General features: G+C 33.5%; 1 protein-coding gene across 2 annotated transcripts in view; it reads left to right on the top strand.

Moving 5' to 3' along the window:
* Positions 1-21,027, top strand: part of AGMO (alkylglycerol monooxygenase) — a 384,581-nt gene that overhangs the window by 213,345 nt on the left and 150,209 nt on the right. The window contains exons 10-12 of one of the 2 annotated variants that reach the window (XM_030308043.1): positions 2,019-2,153; positions 4,085-4,201; positions 13,704-13,786. In XM_030308043.1, coding sequence (XP_030163903.1) covers positions 2,019-2,153; positions 4,085-4,201; positions 13,704-13,786 — 335 coding nt within the window. Of the gene's footprint in view, positions 1-2,018; positions 2,154-4,084; positions 4,202-5,384; positions 7,120-13,703; positions 13,787-21,027 lie in introns of those variants that run through there. The other variant, XM_030308044.1, reaches the window with a different exon arrangement.

Here is a 21,027-nt window from a genome sequence, read left to right as displayed (position 1 = left end):
GAGTTAGATGACAGGATTTGGGGGAAACAAAAATCAGATGATTAGACTTTTTATGAGCTGATGTTGAATCTGTGTCAGGTTCAGTTCCCCAGGCCTCTGTCCTCATGTAAAAATTTCCTTGTCACAACTGTGTACAAGACATAGGCTTCTAGACTCTCACTTACATTGTCAAAAATGTCATATTGGCAACGTTGAGTGAATTAGGAGTTCTTGAACCTACAAAAACGTATACTTGCTTTCACTGGTATTCCTTTATATTCAGCTAAATTTCTCACCTTTCCTTCAGACGTATCAAAAGCAACAGAGGATGACCTCCACTAGGTGGAGAGGGATTTGTCCCCCCTGTATATTGGGTATAGGACATTCACTTTGCTCTCATTTGGAGTCCAGGATTTAAGGGCATTGGAAGGCAAATAAGTGGGAAAGTACTCCTTATTTTAAAAAGTCACCATGTATTTCTCATGGCTATGTCTACAATGAGACCAATGAAATGTTGTCAGTTTTCAAAATAACAGATCAGATAAGTATATTAATATATGTTATAATTCCTAAGCACAGTAAGTTTTGTATTATTATTATTATTATTATTATTAAGCCCCAGTGTAAATTTCCATCTGGAATTTCTATTCACTTTAAAATCTACCCCACTAAACCCTACATTGTTCATTAATTGCTTCAGATTACTTATTGTAATGTTTCAAGCAATTTTAAAACCAGTTTTATAATCCTAGCAGTTTAAATTTTTTAACACACAGTGAAAATGCCAATGAGACCACAAATTCCCATAGAGCCAAAACTTCTTTGTACATTAGTTTTTTTTTTTTTTTTAACGTTTATTTATTTTTGAGACAGAGAGAGACAGAGCATGAATGGGGGAGGATCAGAGAGAGGGAGACACAGAATCTGAAACAGGCTCCAGGCTCTGAGCTGTCAGCACAGAGCCTGACGTGGGGCTTGAACTCACGGACTGCGAGATCATGACCTGAGCCGAAGTCGGCCGCTTAACCGACTGAGCCACCCAGGCGCCCCAGTACATTAGTTTTTTATTTCACTTCTAATAGAACTCATTTCTAGCGTCTGTAGCTGATGTACAACCTCTAGGACTTTTTTTTTTTTTTTTCAACGTTTATTTTATTTTTGGGACAGAGAGAGACAGAGCATGAGCGGGGGAGGGGCAGAGAGAGAGGGAGACACAGAATCGGAAACAGGCTTCAGGCTCTGAGCCATCAGCCCAGAGCCTGACGCGGGGCTCGAACTCACGGACCGCGAGATCGTGACCTGGCTGAAGTCGGACGCTTAACCGACTGCGCCACCCAGGCGCCCCCCTCTAGGACTATTTTTAACCTATGATGCATTATTATCACATGTATGGAATATATGTCTAATTACCCTAATTGCTAATATTTACTGAGTACTTCTCATGCGTGAGCATACTTTTAAGTACTGCATATGTCAAATGTGTTATTTAAAGAATGTGGATTCCTGCTAAAAGATGCAGAAATGGCTTTGAATATGTTTCCTTAAATATGATATGATTGTCTATAACTCAATACAGCAAATAAAGGGCTATTTTTAATATTTGTGTGTTTCTGTGTTCAACTTTAATATCCATTTAGCAAGACTCTAGAAAGAATATCATTAGATGCGGATGTAGAGTTCACAGGTGCTGGTTAATTCCATTGGAAGCAAAGCTGTTAACTTATTTTTTTTTTCTATTGTGCTGTTTTCTAAATAATTCTCCTCTTCTTTAACTTCAAAATTATAATTTTGTGGCACTTCAGAAATATTGACAAGAACACACTTAAAGGACACAGAATGAATAGAATGAATTACAATTTGGAATGCAACTGCACATTAATCTACATTAACCACATTATACATAACCTGTATATTACAGAAAAAATATACAAATGTCATTGAACAGTAAATAAAGAAAATAAAATGTATGATTAGTTGTACTTAATATTTTTGTTATGAGTTTTTCTTTTTTTAAATAAGCTCTATTTTTGTTCTTCTAGTTCCACCATTTAGTTTACATATGGACTACATTCTGGGCCACACCTGGATTCTTCAATAAGTTTTCTGTCCTATTTAAAGGACCAGGATGGAGTCCAGGTAAACCAAGACTTGGACTAAGTGAAGAAATCCCAGAGGTAAATAGAGTTCATGTTGGTGATGGTAAAGATTAGTATCATATCGTCAGGTCAACAGCCAGCCTGTATGTATGTCGACTTCATGAAGATCTGAAAAAAAAAAGATGTTCCCTTCGGCAGATACAGCCCTGTGGTGCATAACTTACTGAGTAGGTACCACCTAGGGGCCGATAAGAGGAGGGCCTTCTCCCAGGATGACACTGCCTCTTACTGGGGAGCCTGGTTCAGAGGCAGAGCAGCAGAGGCTAGGTTTCGGATCCACTCAAACCTACAGCAAAGAAGCTTTATGTAGTGCAAAAACTACGCAAACGTATGTTACTGGGTCACAGAATCCTAAAACATTAGAGATGGAGCCTTAAAGATGCTTCTTTCATTTTGTTCATGAAAGAATGAAAAGATGGTCAACACCACTAATCATCAGGGAAATGCAAATCAATCCCACAATGAGATATCTCCTTACTCTTGTTAGAGTGGCTAAAATAAAAAAGACAAGAAATAACAAGTCCTGGTGAAGATGTGGAGAAAAAGAATCCCCGTACCCTGTTGGTGGGAATTTAAATTGGCACAGCCAATGAATGAAGGGGAGTAGGAGGTACAGACTTACAGTTATGGGATGAATAAGTCACAGGAATAAAAGTCACAGCATAAAGAATATAGTCAATGATATTGTAATAACAGTATACCAGGATAGATGGTAGCTATACTTGTAGCAAACATAGCATAATGTATGAATTTGTCACAACACTAAGTTGTATACCTGAAACTAATGTCACATTGTGTGTCAACTATACTGAAATTAAAAATAAATAAATAAATAAGGTCTCTAGAATGGAAGGTCAAAAGCCACACCAAGATGATGTGGTTATTAGATTAGATCATAACCTTATTCATTCTGAGGTACAGCAGTAGCAATAAATTCAGAAATCACATTAAAACCCAAAAATAAGTGAGGTGGAGATTTCAAACCCTGGAAACCAAATGAAAAATTCAATTTCAATCTGGAATTCTTATAGAGATGAAAAAAAGGATTTTCTTTTCAACCTTTCAGGATATATATTGTGGTTCCTTATTAAAATAACTGTCATTAATAGTAACCTGAAAGCAACAGAAAGGGTAAGCTATTGTTGGTTTCAAAGATAATTGTAAGTATAAAATTAGCCAATATTATAAGGAAATAATATCTTTTTTTTAATTTTAATATTGTTATTTTTTAAAACTCTTGATCCAAATGAGGATGTTTTTTCATCCAGTTATGGAAGCTGCTTTGCTGAAATTTCCCAGATATTTTTAGTTATGTTCAAAATCAGTTATGTAACAATGAGCTAATCTGATATAGATGAAAATAATTTGCTTTATTTCAGCTCTAAAAAGTTTATTTTGCTGTGATCCATTTATTATTTTTTCTATTTTTCAATAGATAATCCAAAGTGAATACTCTGAGGTCATATTTATGCCTAAATTTGCATTATAAAAGTAGAGTTGTGGTATTTTTTGGAAACTCCATAATTTAGGAAAGTTGTTTCCAATAATGTAATATTTCCCTTTCAGGCATGATTATCTCCACTACTAAAAATCACCTTCCATTTTTTTCTTTTTCTTTACTTTCATGTATAATCCTGGACATATTTCTGTATTCATATTTTTATGTTCATGTTAGTTGTATTTGTCATCAGTACATGTTGCTGAATCAATTCTTATACCAGTTTGTTATAAAGTAGACTAAATCATAATCATGATGCTTCTGAAATGAAAAACAAGTTTCTGAACTTTTATGTTTTTCTATCAAAATGAAAAAGAATGTGAGTAATTTTGGGGAAAAAAAAGTAGCAAAGCTTTTCCTTTCTTTTACACATCTCCTCTTTACTTGGTGTGAATGTCAATGAGTAGAATAAGCCAGGGAGCAAAATAAAGCTTCTTTCTTGTCTTCCTAGGTCACCGGGAAAGAAGTTCCCTTTTCATCATCGGTGTCTCATCTATTGAGGATATATGCAGTTGTACAGTTTGCTTTGACGCTAGCATTTTATGAAGAGACCTTTGCAGATAAAGCTGTAAGTAAAATTTTGTGAGAAAATTATCTGTCACTTTATCTGAAAATGAAAATTAACTCCCCATTTTATAGTTGTGCTCTATTCTTTTCTGTAATTTCTACTTTAATGTTGGCACTATCTCCTGTTTAAACAGGTAAATTATTTTTTTCTAGACTATTAAGTATAAATTAGTTATACCCAAAATGTTCTTGTGTAGACTGTCTATCAAATTATATGCTATTGATATTGACTTGGCTTTGGGGAGGCAGAATAAAAAGTCTTCCTTGAGAATTTTTAACCACAAACCAACTCTCATTCAGATATGGGTCTGGGATTTATACTAACTATCAATCTATAAACCTAAACTAAGAATTTAATTTAAAGTGTCCTCAGATTAGGTCTCATGTGTCTAAAAGACCCATGTTCAAAGCATGCTTGGGGCAATCCCCTTAAACCCAAGTGTCAGAGTATTCCCACAGATAAAGTTCCAATGATTATGAACTCAGTTAAAAAGCACAGGAACATTCTGGGAGAAAGCAAGCCATCATGACAAAGCATTAGCAGAAACAACAAACAACAGACCCAAACTCTCAAAAACAACAGATGTTAGAAATTGAAGGAGAATATAAATTTAGTAAATTTAGTATGTTTGAAGATACAGAAGATGAAATTAAAAAGAAATTAAAATTATGAAAATCTAAAAAGCAAGACTATCAAAATGATAAGGCACATTAAATTTCTAGAACACAAAGATGTGATAACAGATATGAGAAAGTCAATGATCTATTTAAGAATTTAAAGCCAGATCAAGAGAAAATTAGTGTATTAAGAGTCATCCGTTATTTAAAAAAACCCATTATATAGTGATAAAAGACAATGTGATAAAAATAAAACATGACAAGTTATCTTCATACATAAAGAATAGTGTGGAAAAGTCCAAAAAAGATGCAAAAATCCAGAAAGAAATTTAAATGAATACAAATTGGATCAGTAGACCATGAATTCAAGAAAAATAAATTACTTTTTTTCAAAGAACAAATTTGTGCTATTTACAGATATCAGTTTTTAAAATGCTATATGTAATAGAAATTATCAAATAATATATGTGGAAAAAATGGGTACACTAGAGGGTTATTTTTAATAATTTAATATAAAACCCTATGGAATCATTCTTAATAATTACATACCATTTTATTATTCCTAGTATAGTAATGCCACTGGAACAATTACAAATACTCCATACATCTTCTACCAGTGAACTACAAGAAAGAAGTCTACTTGAAGTAGGTTATTGAGTGTGTTAGGTGGGACTCACTGCTTGTATGTGACAGATGCTCAACCCAGGGTAAATTTATTAACTCCTATAACTGAAGAGTTCGGACTATTTCTTCTTCAGGCAGTGCTGATGCAATGAGTCAAATAATGTTACCAGGAGCTTTCTCATTTTTCTTTGTAGCTGTGCTTTTCTCAGTGCAGATTCTCCTATAGACTCAGCCTTCATGGTGACAAGATGGCTACCAGCAGCTCTAGCTTTAAATGCCACCAAACAAAGAACTGCAGAAATTAAGGACACAAGTTGGAGTCTGATGTTATGGTTTGGTTCATCTGGTTGTCCCTGAACCAGTCAGTGTTATCATTCCATTAATGGGAGAACAGGGTCTACTCCACAGGATCCTCATGGTCAGTGAAGAAGAAAGAATGGCTTGAAAGAAAATTTACTAGATGATAGTATATAGGAAAAAGGAAATAAAATTAAGTAGACGAAAGTAACAAATGTTAGATATCTATAAATCCTTCTCACTGATAAATATAAATATATGATTTAAATTTTTTTTCAAAAAAATGTGCTTTAAACACTTATAAAATACATGATAATATATAAACTTTCTTGCAGGATACCTTCACTTAAATTGTCTATGGCATGAGTGTCTTTTAGATATCTGCTGCTCTGAGAAACAGAATATCCAATTAAATATGTCTTAAATATAACTGGAAATTTAGAGGCAAGTGTTCCTGGGATTTGTTAGTTCACCAGTTCAGACATGCAGAGCTTCCAAAAAGTCTTCTCTATAATTCTCTTGACTTTCATCATCATAAGATAATTACAGAAACTTCAGGCATCCTGTATTCACAGGCAGCAAGTTCACTTCTTCTAGAACATCTTGTAAATTTCATTTTATTGAGGAAGGAGGAAAAAAAGCCCCAGAATATTTTCCAGCAAATATTCTTTCATGTCTCATTATTCAAGACTAATTCACATGTCCACACTGAACCAATAACTAATACCAGCTCATGAATTAACCATGAATGAATTATACCAAGCATAATTTATTCCCTGGGGATAAAGAGCTCACTTTCCCCTTGAGCACATTACTTCCTTATACCTGCACAAAATCAGCATAGTATTAGAACAGAAGAAATGGCAGATATTTTCTGGCTGAGCAACCAATAGTATGTGTCTGGGTATTCTGCTAATAAAATAGATTTACCAAAAGTAATTGTAGCCATTACTAGATTATATATTAAGGAAGGCCCATTTTACCTTTTATCATTATTGAAAGAATTTACTAATTGGTATTATTCATACATGTTTGTGTTTTTTTTTACATTTAAAATTAATAACCAAACACTGTTACAAGTAGTGACAATAGATAAGTTCATATGTACTCTTTGTCCAAAAACAATGACTTTTAAAAACCTACAGGAAAATATTTAATAGACTTTACTGATTATAACAAAAAACAATGAATTCTAGTTTCCATTTTGTTATCTTAGTTTTTTTTACCTAAACAATTACTGAAATATGTATGTATTAATAGTTTTCCATGGTTGAATGAAACCAGAAGAAAAGCTACATCATCCACATCTAAATATCTAACTCTTGATATATGTATCACTGTCGAGCATAGTTTGTGTTAATCAAACTTTTTTTAGTTGTGCTAAACAAAATCCCAAAATAAATTTTACCAATTCATAGAAACACAATTAGGAATTTACCCATTTTGAGGGCACATGAGTGGCTCAGTCGGTTAAGGTCTGACTTCGCCTCAGGTCATGATCTTGAGGTTCTTGGGTTCAGGCTCTGTGCTGTCAGCTTGGAGCCTGGAGCCTGCTTCAGAATTTGTGTCTCCCTCTCTCTCTCTGTCCCTCCCTCACTTGCACTCTATCTCTCTCTCTGTCTCTCAAAAATAAGTAAACATTGAAAACAATTAAAAAATAAATTTATCCATTTTGATTTTTAAATAGAAACTCTTAAATTCACCAAGAGATTTCAGGGTATATGCATGAGTGAGTACTTCCTGGGCAGAAATGAGGCTAGCCCCGGTGTATATTAAAAGATTCAACTTATAGCAAGGCATCACAAGATTTTTCTGCTGCCATAAAAAACAGAAACTCGTATAGATATATTGACAAAGAGAAATGCCAAGTGTTGAAATCCTTTTCAGACTGAAATTAGAGTTGGAAATAGCTTCATTCCTGACACAAATTAATTTTGAAAGGTGTATTTGCTTGTTTCCCACACATGTTTTTCTTTGCTAAAAACATGCTGTGCAACTAGGAAAAAAAGGTTGCTTATTTGCAAGATTCTGTAGTGCCATTCTCGTCTCAGGGATGTTTAAAAGCATATGAAGACATTAACATCCAACAGCAATATTTTTTTTCCAGATTCACTGTAGCCAATAATCACATAGAAAAGTTGTGGCTGACTTGTAATTGGGGGCCCTGCTGTGGTCCCACAGCCTTTTCTGTTTATGCATATACCAGAGTAGATAAATACTTACTTGTTTTATGTGTGCAAGTTCTGTATAAATAACTTTGGGAGTCAAAAAAGCAATTTGATGGCCACCACAAAGGTGTAAAAGGCACATTCCTTTCTTGCTGAAACTTGAAATGCATACATTTAAATATATAGTGTTTAGTTTAGTGATATGACCCACAGACTTCTATGTTGATTTTGGTTTAGTAATGCTTGGGAAATCAATTCCTTAGCTGCCAGGGTCCAGTTCATGGGGTGATATCATGAATACACGTTTGAAATGAAAATATGGACACACTAGCATGTTTCCAAAGTAAAACTGTAAAAGCAATGCTATCCTTTCAAATAATAGACACACTCAAAAGAATTTGAATATTTAACAGTCTTATAATAGAATGTGTAATAAAGTTACTGCATATAGGTTTTAACAGATTATTTGATGATATATTTCAAGTTAATGAGGCATCTGAATATCCAATATAAATTTGGAAACAGATTTTTATAGTTTTGAATTCCCCTGTATGCTGTATTCTGTAAAATATTATGGGGACTACAGTTTTGTAACTAAAGTTTTCATGTTGACATATTTTAAGAGACTCTTTGAATAAAGTCGATATATTTAATTGTACTCTTGTATTACAGTGTCACTTGCACAAATTAGATCTAGCTTAGGTCTTACATGAACTCTCTCAGGTCAGTATCCAGTGTCTAATTTCTTCTTCCAGTGCAGTCCACTGAGATTTAATTTAATTTCCTAAAGTTTTTAGGTGGTAACTGAAGTAATGTGAAAAAAAGAAATGTGAGCCAAAATGAGCATCAGTTATAACTGAAAGCTATGAAATAATGTAATATGTGTGTATTAAAGGAAGGATATTTTAAAAAACTACCTGTCTGATGAGCATAACCTTCAGGAACTTAGAAAAGTGCTCATTGTGAGTTCCAATGAAAAATATAATTTTTGTACACTAAATTGTATTATAATTAAGTGAGAAATCACACATTAAAAACATAATTTACATTAAATAGTGAAATATTAACTATGAAATTGAACATATCTTCATATTATTAGTATTGTCCCAAAATTTGATCACTATCAGGTAGCTCCTTTAATACTAATAATAAATCCAATCATAAGCTTCTTATAATTTGAATTAAGATCCTAGTTTTATTTATGAAAAATGTGTAAAAATTAGACATTTTAACTCAACTTTGGAAACTCAAAGTCTAAATACACAGTTCTGAGGAGTCATATTTTCTTAATAAAAGAAATCCTCATGAAAAGAAAATTTGTCTTTCTGAGACTGTCCTTTAACATTTCCTGTTTTTTTGTGTTTTGGGGTATAACTGAAAGAAATATAGCTTATATTTCCATTTATTTCTTAGTGAAAAAAATAATAAGAGTTTTCTATCACAAGTATAGCGAAAGTTGGTGTACAGATTTCAGTGAGATCTTGAAGCAAACACTGATAACTTAGAGTAGTTTCAATGATCCCCCAAATAGTTTTACTGAACAACTAAGAAAGATATCGTGTCAAAATAGATCTCTTCCAGCAACTGTTGTGTGACCTTTCATTCTGAGGTTGCTCACCCTGGGATTAATGATTAACTGATACTCAGTCAAGACCCTTCTGTCTTCTCTACCCAGTGCCCAGTGAGGTTATCCAGCCTGGCCATGAACTATTGCCAGTCCTTAGTAAGCTCTAATATTACAAGCCCTACTAATCCTTCTCTCACCTCCATGGTTTTCTCCCATGCATGGTCTGGTATACTGGACTCGACTGGCACTTTCTGTGGATTTCTACAGCTTCTGGAAGGTGGAGCCCACAGTCACAGATTGGGTGAGGCAGACTAGCAGCTGTGCCAGCAAACCCAGTCTGCTGCCTTCACATCACAAGTCACAAAGGTTTAAGTATTAGGCGATTCTGACCTCATTATAACAACGTTTGGGAAGAGAAGCATTTTGAATCAAAATAATTACTTTAGTGGTTCTTCTCAGACACCTTTTAGACAAACTCCTAAAAGCGTACTACCTTGTTAGAATCCCAAAATCCAGACATCTTCATTTTGAAGTCCTTTGAAAAAAAAATCATAGAAAATATTATCAAAGCATTTTTGACGAAACAACAAAGTTTTAAAAAAGAATTTGTTTACATAGAGGCATAGGAGTATTTTATGACACAGCGTATGGAGCTGATACCTCCCTCTGTGAGATTTGTCAGGTGGGGAAGTATGAAAGGTAGTTATGTTGATCAACAGTGTTTTTCCATGTAATGTTAACAGGGTGATATCCCCAGTCAAGAAGCAAAAAGCTTTCTTCTTTATATTAGTGAGCAGAGGAAGGATTCCCACAACTCATTGATTATGCAGTTTGCATCAAACATGTAATTCTACTAGAATTGCTATGTAGTTAATGCTGCTTCTGAGGTGTTTTTTTGTTTTTGTTTTGTTTTGTTTTGTTTTGTTTTTTCCTTAAAAGTAAGTTGCACAGAAGTAGAGTTTTTCAGGCATACAAATTTGTACAGTGATTGCTGCACTAGGAAACTTCAATGGAAATAAGGGCAACTGAACTGCTGATTTGAAAGATAACTTTTAAAAAGGAAAAATAATTCCTTGCTTGATAAAACTTTCATAGTTATGGTCTTCTTCGTATGTTTTTGTGTTTGTGTGTGTGATAAAAACTTATAATGCATTCAAAGGTTTAGAATAATTCCATCTTAGCATTTTAGGACAGCAATATTTTACATAAAAGATTTACCAGTAGTGGAATGTATGAAATGAGATTTAACCCAATGAAAAATAAAGTTTTATTTGTTATAAAAAACCAACAGTCTTTAAGTCATTTCACATATTGTTTAAAACACAGGAGTCTAAATGTTTATGGTCAAAGCCTATCCATCCTATTTTATGTGTTTGTTTGTTTTTTTCCCTTTTTGCTCTAGTATAGCTGGCCTATGATGATATAATCAGGGATTAAAGCAGTATGTTTTCTAGGGTAGAGATTTTGTCCATCTTGATCACTTTCTTAAACTCATACCTACTATGATGGCTAGCACATGCTCAATAAACATTTATGAAATGAATATGTAGAAATTAGATATAACTAATTGATTATATGCCTTAATTAGCTTATCAAATGATGCTCTATGGAAAACCTTAGAAGTTAAATAAAGAAGTGGACTCTTGTCTTTAGGACAATTCTGTTCTTTAAGGAATGAAATAAATATTAAAGGATTTAATATTTAACATATTTAACACTTTGAAACACTTAATATATGATATTAAATTATTAATATTAATTTATGAAATACCAAATTTTAACTCATTTAAAATAATTTAATTTTAATAAACTAAAAAACTGATAGGAAATTATATATTTAATGTTATAAAGTGTTAAAGTATTGACTAAACCAATTGATAATTTAAGAAATTATTAAATTTCTTAAAACAAAACAAAACATTAAAACAAAAATTAAAACGTAATAAAACATTAAAACAAAACATAATAAAACAAAAATGTAATAAAACATTAAACAAAATTGTAATTAAAACAAAAATGTAATAAAATGTAATAAAATGTAAAAAAAAATGTAATAAAATATTCATTCATTTGGTCAGTCATTCAAGAAAAATATTTGAGTACTGACTATGTGCCAGGAAATGTTCTAGATGCTTGAGATATAACAGTGAATAACAAAACATAACCTCTAATGGAGCTTACATTCTAGTGGGGTGGGACAGACAACAAAAACAAAAGAATGGACAGACCTACAATTGTATAGAAATGATAAGTGTATAAATGTATAATTGTACAAAAGTGTTGTATGGAGAACAATATAACGAATAAGGTTATAGATGATTATGAAAAAGTGCTATTTTATATATGACAGACAAGGATGTCCATTTGAATAGTACCTCAGTGAAATAAAGGAATGAATTCTAAGGATCCCTGGGGGAAGTTGTTCCAATAGAAGCAACAGTAAATAAAACAGACTTGAGTGGGAAGGATGCTTGCCATGTTGAAAGAAGAACAAAATTTGTGATATGAAAGGCAGAGAGATTACTAGGGGGCAATATGGTAAGGGGATATGTTATATATGGGCCAGAGTAAGGACTTTTGAGTTTTATTCTAAGTAGAAATTGAAGCTCTTGGATTAGAACATATCCCTTAAACAGCCATTAATCTACTTAAACAGACCTAGTTACTTCTACCACCCTGAAAATAATTTTCTGGCACTTTTGCTGCATTGTCCCAAAGCAGTCATTGCTGAATTCCACATATCCAAATAGCACTCTATAGCTCTCCACTAAAACATTCTGGTGTCCACTGAGCTTTCCCTCTTATATCTGATACTTACCTAGTCCCCATACTCCAAAACAAATCGATATTTTTTATTCATATTTTTGATTACTCATCAATACTCGTCTAGAAAACTATTGCTTTGGAAGCTTTTAAATCCCTTTAAATTCCGGGTACCATCCAAGCATACGATACTGAATAGAGAGGTGTTATAAGTTGGCTGTGAGGTCAGGCTTGATGTATAAGGCAGTGTGGAGAGGGGGTATTGGACGTGAACAGTGTTTGTGATTGATGGTTTTTGCTTACTGTTTAAAACTGTGGACAGATGCAGTTTTTGTAGGTATATATATTAGTTAATAAATGAGTTGAAATTACCTCTAGGTATTTCATGAAAAAGCAGAGAAAGAGTGTTTGCATGTTTTGATAACTCTATTAGCCACTTTGCTGTGTCACACTTCTGGTGTTCTCATTAAGATGCAACATAAACACCATCAGTGAGTAGGGGAATCATTCAAGGGGTGTGCATCCAACTTCTTGCTTTTACAGATCCACTCTCACATGAAAACAGTATTCATCTGACCCTAAATATTAGCTCTGCAACCTCTCTGCCCCTGACTGTTTAGGTTTGTGCTCATATTTATTCCACCATTGTCATACTTTGAGGTCAGGGAAATGTATTTTGAATTTCAGAGGTGTCATTTATTTCTATGTGACGATGGAAAAGTTACCTTATTCATATATGAAGCAGATATAATGATACCTTATCTGTAAGGTTGTTGGGACTAAAGAAAAGAATTGAAATATATGAAATATATAACATAGAAGCTATAAAATAGTAGATGCTCAATAAACATTATTAAATTTTGACATGTAAACAAAATGCATAATTCATTTATAATTATGATTAAAATGTTTTATTACAATAATTGAAAAGATAACCCTTGGCATGTACATAGGAAATCTGTAGATTTCATCAAATATGAATATATATTCGTGCAATATGTTTTATTTATGTGTTGGCACGCATAAACACGTTCTGCTTTAAATATTTTCTGTATTAAAAACAGTGTTGGGTTTGAAACCACAAAGAATTTGTGATAATAAAAGTAACTATTGGACTGTGCTATTTATTCATAAAAATGTAAGTGATTTCTCCATATGTGGGGCACAGGTGTTTCAAAGAATTATGACAGTCATAACTTTAAAGGAGAATTTTTAGAAAGAATATTTTAAACAAAATAGTTCTGTGGAAGTGTCCACTTGATTCTCCCAAGCGTTCAGTAAGATAACTAAATGACATTAAGGAAACCAAAATGTCTGGTGCATAATTAGCCTTTTTGAAAAATGCCAGTGACAAATGGTGTAATATAAAATAAAATTTGAGGCTGGTTTTCTTGACAGCTTTAAGTTCTAATGTTCTTTTTGATAACTCTCCTAAAGAATCTTTGGTCTCTGTATTTGCTTGACAGGGACTATCACAAGTTACCCTCCTTCTGAGGGTTTGCTTCGTTATTCTGACATTGACCTCCATTGGATTTCTTCTGGATCAAAGGTAAGAAGTGAGATTCTTTCCTTTTGTGTAGTTTATAATGTTGTCTTAAAAATATATGTGAAACTTCAATAGTCATCAAACATTTGTTATTAAAAAATAAAGTTGAAACTATAATTTCACAGTATGTTGTTAAACAGTGTAGTTTATCCAATTTGTAAAATCAAGAATGCATTTACAATCTAAGCCTTTTAAATGATTTTTAGGTTTTTTAAAGTTACTAAAGAAAACTTATAAGTGTAATGAGTAATTTGGCAAAACATAGACCATAACTCTGAGTAATTAATAAAATATGAAACATATTGGGTACTTTTCCTTTGCCATTGAACAGTTCACATATATGCCAGAATGTGTGTGCTATGTACTTAAAGTGTATGTCCTTTCCCTCACACATCATATTTAAAGAATCTTGCTTTAAATACTACCCTAGTGAGAAAATGATTTCACTTGCACAATTTTAAAATGCATTTATGGTAGGAAGTATGTAGAAAAATACCTATTCATTATTACTTAGTATTTATCAAATATTAATATTAATACTAATACCAATATTTATACACTTAATATGTGCCATGGAATATGTTATTAATTCTTACAACAATGCCCTGAGATAAGAATTACTATAAAGCCCATTTTACAGGCTAAGAAAGTCAGACAGACAGATAGTAAGAGATAGAACACAGTAGAAACCCAAGCAATGTGACTCCCAAATTCACGTATTCTACAGTTTACATATACTGTAACTTGGTGAAAAACTGCAAAACAAAACAAAACAAAACAAAACAAAAAAAACTCAGTCATTCTTGACATCTTATCTTTGTTGTAGTGTAATTGTTTAAGTAGGTAACCAATACCATTACTTTCAGGAAATTGTAAAAATAAAAGTCCAGGAAACACATGCTTAATTTATATTAAATATTATGTTACTTTCCCAAGGAATGCTTAATTGGTGTTCTGGAATAACAGCAGATTCTGGAGTTTTATCAATCACCAAATCATCAAGATCAAAATGAACATACTGGTTAATGGGATGGTTTAGAACATGCACCTATAAACACTTGTGTTTATAATTTATTTTTGGGGGGCTCTGTATCCCTACTTTTCTAGACTAGAAGTAAAGTACCGACAGAGCCATGAACTAATAAAATGGAAAAATAGGTCACAGTTCCCTCTGAAATAATTAACCCAGATCCGAAGAATCAGGATCTCACATTTTAAAGATTATAATTCTATTGGTTGCATATACTTATGAGAGGTAGCAATAAGCTAATACCAATAGTGTAGTTTTTTGTTTTGTTTTGTTTTAGAGAGAGTATGCATTGGGGAGAGGGACACAGGGAGAGAGAGAGAATCATAAGCAGGATCCACACTCAGTCTGGAGCCTGAGATGGGGCTTGATCCCATGACCCTGGGATCATAACCTGTGCTGAAACCAAGAGTCAAACACGTAACCAGCTGAGCCACACAGGCACTCCAAGAAAAGAGACTTTAAATCAAGACTGTAACAGGAAACAAAGAAGGGCAGCATATAATAATAAAGGAGACAATAAAGAGGACAATTGAACAATAAGACGTAACAAATGTAATTTTTTATGGACCCAACAGGAGAACATTCAAATACATAAAACAAGGGTGCCTGGGTGGTTCAGTTGTTTAAGCATCTGACTTTTGACTTTGGCTCAGTCATGATCTCACAGTTCATGGGGTTGAGCCCTGCATTGGATCCTGTGCAGACAATGCAGAGCCTGCTTGGGATTCTTTCTCTTTCCCTCTCTCTCTCCCCTCCTCCACTCATGCTCGCTCTCTCTCACTCTCTCTCTCAAAATAAATAAGTTTTTTTAAAAAATACAAAAAATAGTTAATAAAGGAACTAGTTGCTAATAATACAATAATAGTAGGGGATGTTAATACCCCATTTACATCAATAGATCATATAAATGGAAAATCAACAAGGAAACAATGGCTTTTTTTTTTTAATTTTTTTTTCAACGTTTATTTATTTTTGGGACAGAGAGAGACAGAGCATGAACGGGCGAGGGGCAGAGAGAGGGAGACACAGAATCAGAAACAGGCTCCAGGCTCTGAGCCATCAGCCCAGAGCCCGACGCGGGGCTCGAACTCACGGACCGCGAGATCGTGACCTGGCTGAAGTCGGACGCTTCACCGACTGCGCCACCCAGGCGCCCAGGAAACAATGGCTTTGAATGACACACTGGAACAGATAGATTTTACAAATGTATTCAGAACATTCCATCTTAAAAGAACAGAATATACATTCTTTTCAAGTGCACATGGAGCACTTTCCAGAATAGATCATATATTAGGCTACAAAACAAGCAACAATAAATTGAAAAAAATTGAAGTCATACTATGTACCCATTCTGACCACAATGGTATGGAACTAGAAGTCAACCACAAGAAAAAATCTGCAAAAAGCACAAATACATGGAGGTGAAATAATATGCTATAAACAATGAATAGGTAAAGAAATAAAAGAAGAAATCAAAAAGTGCATAGATGGAACAAAAACAGACACTCAGATCATTGGAACAGAATAGAGAACCCAGAAATGGACCCACAAATGTATGACCAACTAATCTTTGACAAAGAAGGAAAGAATATCCAATGGAATAAAGACAGTCTCTTCAGCAAGTGGTGCTGGGAAAACTGGACAGCGACATGCAGAAGAATGAATCTGGACCACTTTGTTACATCATACACAAAAATAAACTCAAAATGGATGAAAGACCTCAATGTAAGACAGGAAGCCATCAAAATTCTCGAGAAGAAAGCAGTCAAAAACCTCTTTGATCTTGGCCACAGCAACTTCTTACTCAACACGTCTCTAGAGGAAAGGGAAACAAAAGCAAAAATGAACTAGTGGGACCTCATTAAAATAAAAAGCTTCTGCACAGTGAAGGAAACAATCAGCAAAACTAAAAGGCAATTGACAGAATTGGAGAAGATATTGGCAAATGACATATCAGATAAAGGGTTAGTATCCAAAATCTATAAGGAACATATCAAACTCCACACCCAAAAAACAATCCAGTTGAAGACATGGGCAAAAGACATGAATAGACACTTCTCCAAAGAAGACATCCAGATGGCCAACTGACACATGAAAAAAATGCTCAACATCACTCATCATCAGGGAAATACAAATCAAAACCACAATGAGATACCACCTCACACATGTCAGAATGGCTAACATTAACAACTCAGGCAAAAGCAGGTGTTGGCGAGGATGCTGAGAAAGAGAATCTCTATTGCATTGCTGGTGGGAATGTAAGCTGGTGCAGCCACTGTGGAAAAGACTATGGAGGTTCCTCCAAAAATTAAAAATAGAATTACCCTACGACCCAGCAATTGCACTGCTAGGTATTTATCCAAGGGATACAGGTATGCTGTTTCAAAGAGACACATGCACCCCAATGTTTATAGCAGCACTATCAACAATAGCCAAAGTATGGAAAGAGCCCAAGTGTCCATCGATGGATGAATGGATAAAGAAGATGGGATATACACACACACACACACACACACACACACACACACACACACACACACACAATGGAGTATTACTCGGCAATCAAAAAGAATGAAATCTTGCCATTTGCAACTACGTGGATAGAACAAGAGGGTATTGTGCTAAGCGAAATTAGTCAGAGAAAGACAAATATCATATGACTTCACTCATATGAGGACTTTAAGACACAGAACAGATTAACATAAGGGAAGGGAAGCAAAAATAACATAAAAACAGGGAGGGAGACAAAACATAAGAGACTTTTAAATAGGGAGAACAAACAGAGGGTTACTAGAGGGGTTGGGAGAGGGGGGATGGGCTAAATGGGTAAGGGGCATTAAGGAATCTGCTCCTGAAATCATTGTTGCACTATATGCTAACTAACTTGGATGTGAATTTAAGAAATAAAATTTAAAAAATTTAAAAAAAATAAATAACAAAGGAATGAAAAAAAGTGAATGGAAAGAAATAAATATCAAAACACAATGGTTCAAAACCTTTGGGATGCAGCAAAAGTAGTTCTTAGAGGGAAATTACAGCAATACAGGTTTACCTAAGGAAGCAAGAAAAATCTTAACTAAACAACTTAACCTTGTACCTGAAGGAGTTAGGAAAACAACTATAAACAAACCTAAAACCAGCAGAAGGAAGAAAATAATAAAGATTAGGGCTAAAATAAATGATACAGAAACTTAAAATCAATAGAACAGATCATTGAAGCCAGGTGCTGGTTCTTTGAAAAACCAATAAAACTGATAAACCTCTAGCCAGATTTATCAAGAAAAAAAGAGAAAGGACTCAAATAAAATCACAAATGGGAGAGGAGAAATAACAAACAATACCACAGAAATACAAACAATTATGAAAGAATATTATGAAAAAGTATATGCCAACAAATTGACCAACCAAAAGGAAGTAAATAAATTCCTAGAAACACATAACTTCCTGAAACTAAATGAGGAAGAAATAGAAAATTTGAACAAACTAATAACCAGCAAAGAAATCAAATCAATAATAAAAAAAAATCCAACAAACAAAAGTTCAGGTCTAAGCTTCCCAGGGAATTCTACCAATCATTTAAAGAACTAATCTCTATTCTTTTCAAACTATTCCAAAAAAAAAAAAAAAAAAAAAAGAAGAGGAAGGAAAGCTTCCAATTCATTCTATGAGGCCAGTAGTATTTTGATACCAAAACCAGATAAAGACTCCACCAAAAAAGAGAACTACAGGCCAATATCTCTGGTGAATAAAGATTCAAAAATATTCAAGAAAATACTGGAAACAGAATCCAACAATACATTAAAAAAATGTTCATCATGATGAACTGAGATTTATTCCTGGATTGCAAGGGTGGTTTAGTATTCACAAATCAATCAACATGACATATCATCTCAGTAAGAGAAAGGATAAGAACCATATGATCATTTCAATAAATTCAGAAAAAGCATTTGACAAAGTACAACATCCATTCATGATAAAAACCCTCACAGGTGCCTGGGTGGCTCAGTTGGTTAAGTGTCTGACTCTTGGTTTCAGCTCAGAGCATGATCTCATGGTTCATGCTGACAGTGCAGAGCTTGCTTGGGATTCTCTCTCTCTCCCTCTCTCTTTGTCCCTCCTGCATACGTTCTCTCTCTCTCTCAAAATAAAGAAATAGACTTTAAAAAAAGTGTCGTAAAGTGATAAAAATAGAGGGAACATACCTCAACATCATTAAGGCAACTTACAAAAGACCTGTAGCTCATATAATCTTCAATGGGGAAAAACTAGGAGCTTTCCTTCTAAGGTCGGGAACAAGACAAGGATGTTCACTCTCACCACTTGTATTCAATATAGTACTGGAAGTCCATAGCAATCAGATACAAAAAGGTATAAAATGCACCCACATTAGTAACGAAGAAGTAAAACTTTCAGTATTTGCAGATGACCTAATACTCCATATAGAAAACCTGAAAGACTCCAACAAAAAAACTGCTAAAACTGATAAGTTCAGTAAAGTCACAGAATACAAAATCTATGTATAGAAATATGTTGCATTTTTATACACCAATAATGAAGCAGCAGAGAGAGAAATTAAGAAAACATTCCCATTTATAATTACAGCAACAATAATAAGGTACCTAGAAATAATCCTAATCGAAGAGGTGACACAGACCTGTATTCTGAAAACTGTATGTTGATGAAATAAATTGAAGATGACACAAAGAAATGGAAAGATATTTCAGGTTCATGCTTTGGAAGAACAAATATTACTAAAATGTCTATATTACCTAAAGCAATCTACACATTCATTGCAATCCCTATAAAAATACCAGTAACTCTTTTTTTATAGAACTAGAACAAACAATTCTAAAATTTATGTGGAACCACAAAAGGCCTTGAGTAACCAAAACAATTTTGAAAAAAAAAGCTAGAGGCATCACAGTTCTGGAATTCAAGTTATATTACAAAGCTGTAGTGATCAAAGCAGTATGGTACTGGCACAAAAATAGACACATAGATCAATAGAACAGAATAAGAAACCCAAAAATAAACCTATAATTATATGGTCAATTGATCTTCAACAAAGCAGGAAAGAATATTCATTGGGAAAAACTCATCTCTTCTATAGATGGTGTTGGAAAAACTGGTCAGCCGCATGCAAAAGAATGAAACATACACCATACACCAAATAAATTCAAAATGGATCAAAGCAATCTATCAATTGATGAATGGGTAAAGAATATATGATATATATTACATATATGTAATGACATATATTATATATGTAATAATACATATTCCATATGATGATATATTATATATAATGATATATTTTATATGCATATAATGGAATATTATTTAGCCACAAAAAAGAGTGAAGTCTTACCATTTGCAATGACATGGATGGAGCTAGAGAATATAATGCCAAGAGAAATAAGTCAGTCAGAGAAAGACAAATACCATATGATTTCACTCATATGTGGAATTTAAGAAACAAAACAAATGAGCAAAGGGAAAAAAAGAAAGAGGGAGAGAGACAAACCAAGAAACAAGTTCTCTCTTAACTATAGAGAACAAACTGATGGTTTCCTGAGAGGAGTAGAAAGTGGGGATGGGTGAAATAGGTGATGCGGGTTAAAGAGTGCACTTGTGATGAGCACTGGGTGATGTATGGAAGTGTTGAATCACTCTATGGTACCCATGAAACTAATATAACACTGCACGTTAACTAACTGAAATTAAAATAAAAACTTAAAAAATGAGTAAAATATCTCTATAGAACATTGTCAAATTATTGAAATATTATGAAAAATAATTAAACTAAATAAATGGAGAGAGAACTATATTCAAAGATTGGAATGCTCAGTATTATAAACATTACAATTCTCACCAAATTGACTTACATATTTAATACAGTTGGAATTAAAATTGTAAAAAGGCTTTTTCTGGAATTGGGTAGGCATTTCTAAGACATACGTATATGGGAATGAAAAGGACCTGTAATAGTCAACACAGTCTTGAGATTTAACAAAATGGCAATAGTTGCACTACTGGCTATCAAGATTTATTATAAAGCTACAGTAATTAGACATGCTTTATTGGCACAAAGATTAAAACAGAGAACCTAGGAAATATCTATATATATATACATACATACTTGATTTGTGACAAAGGTGTCCCTGCAGAGCTATGGGAAAAGGCTGTCTTTTCAATAAATGGTCTTGGAAACATT

This window comes from Lynx canadensis, chromosome A2 (genome assembly GCF_007474595.2).
Source record: "Lynx canadensis isolate LIC74 chromosome A2, mLynCan4.pri.v2, whole genome shotgun sequence".
NCBI classification, from domain to species: Eukaryota; Metazoa; Chordata; class Mammalia; order Carnivora; family Felidae; genus Lynx; species Lynx canadensis.
Note: the sequence above shows the minus strand (reverse complement) of the source record. Positions and strands in the feature narration are given on the sequence as shown.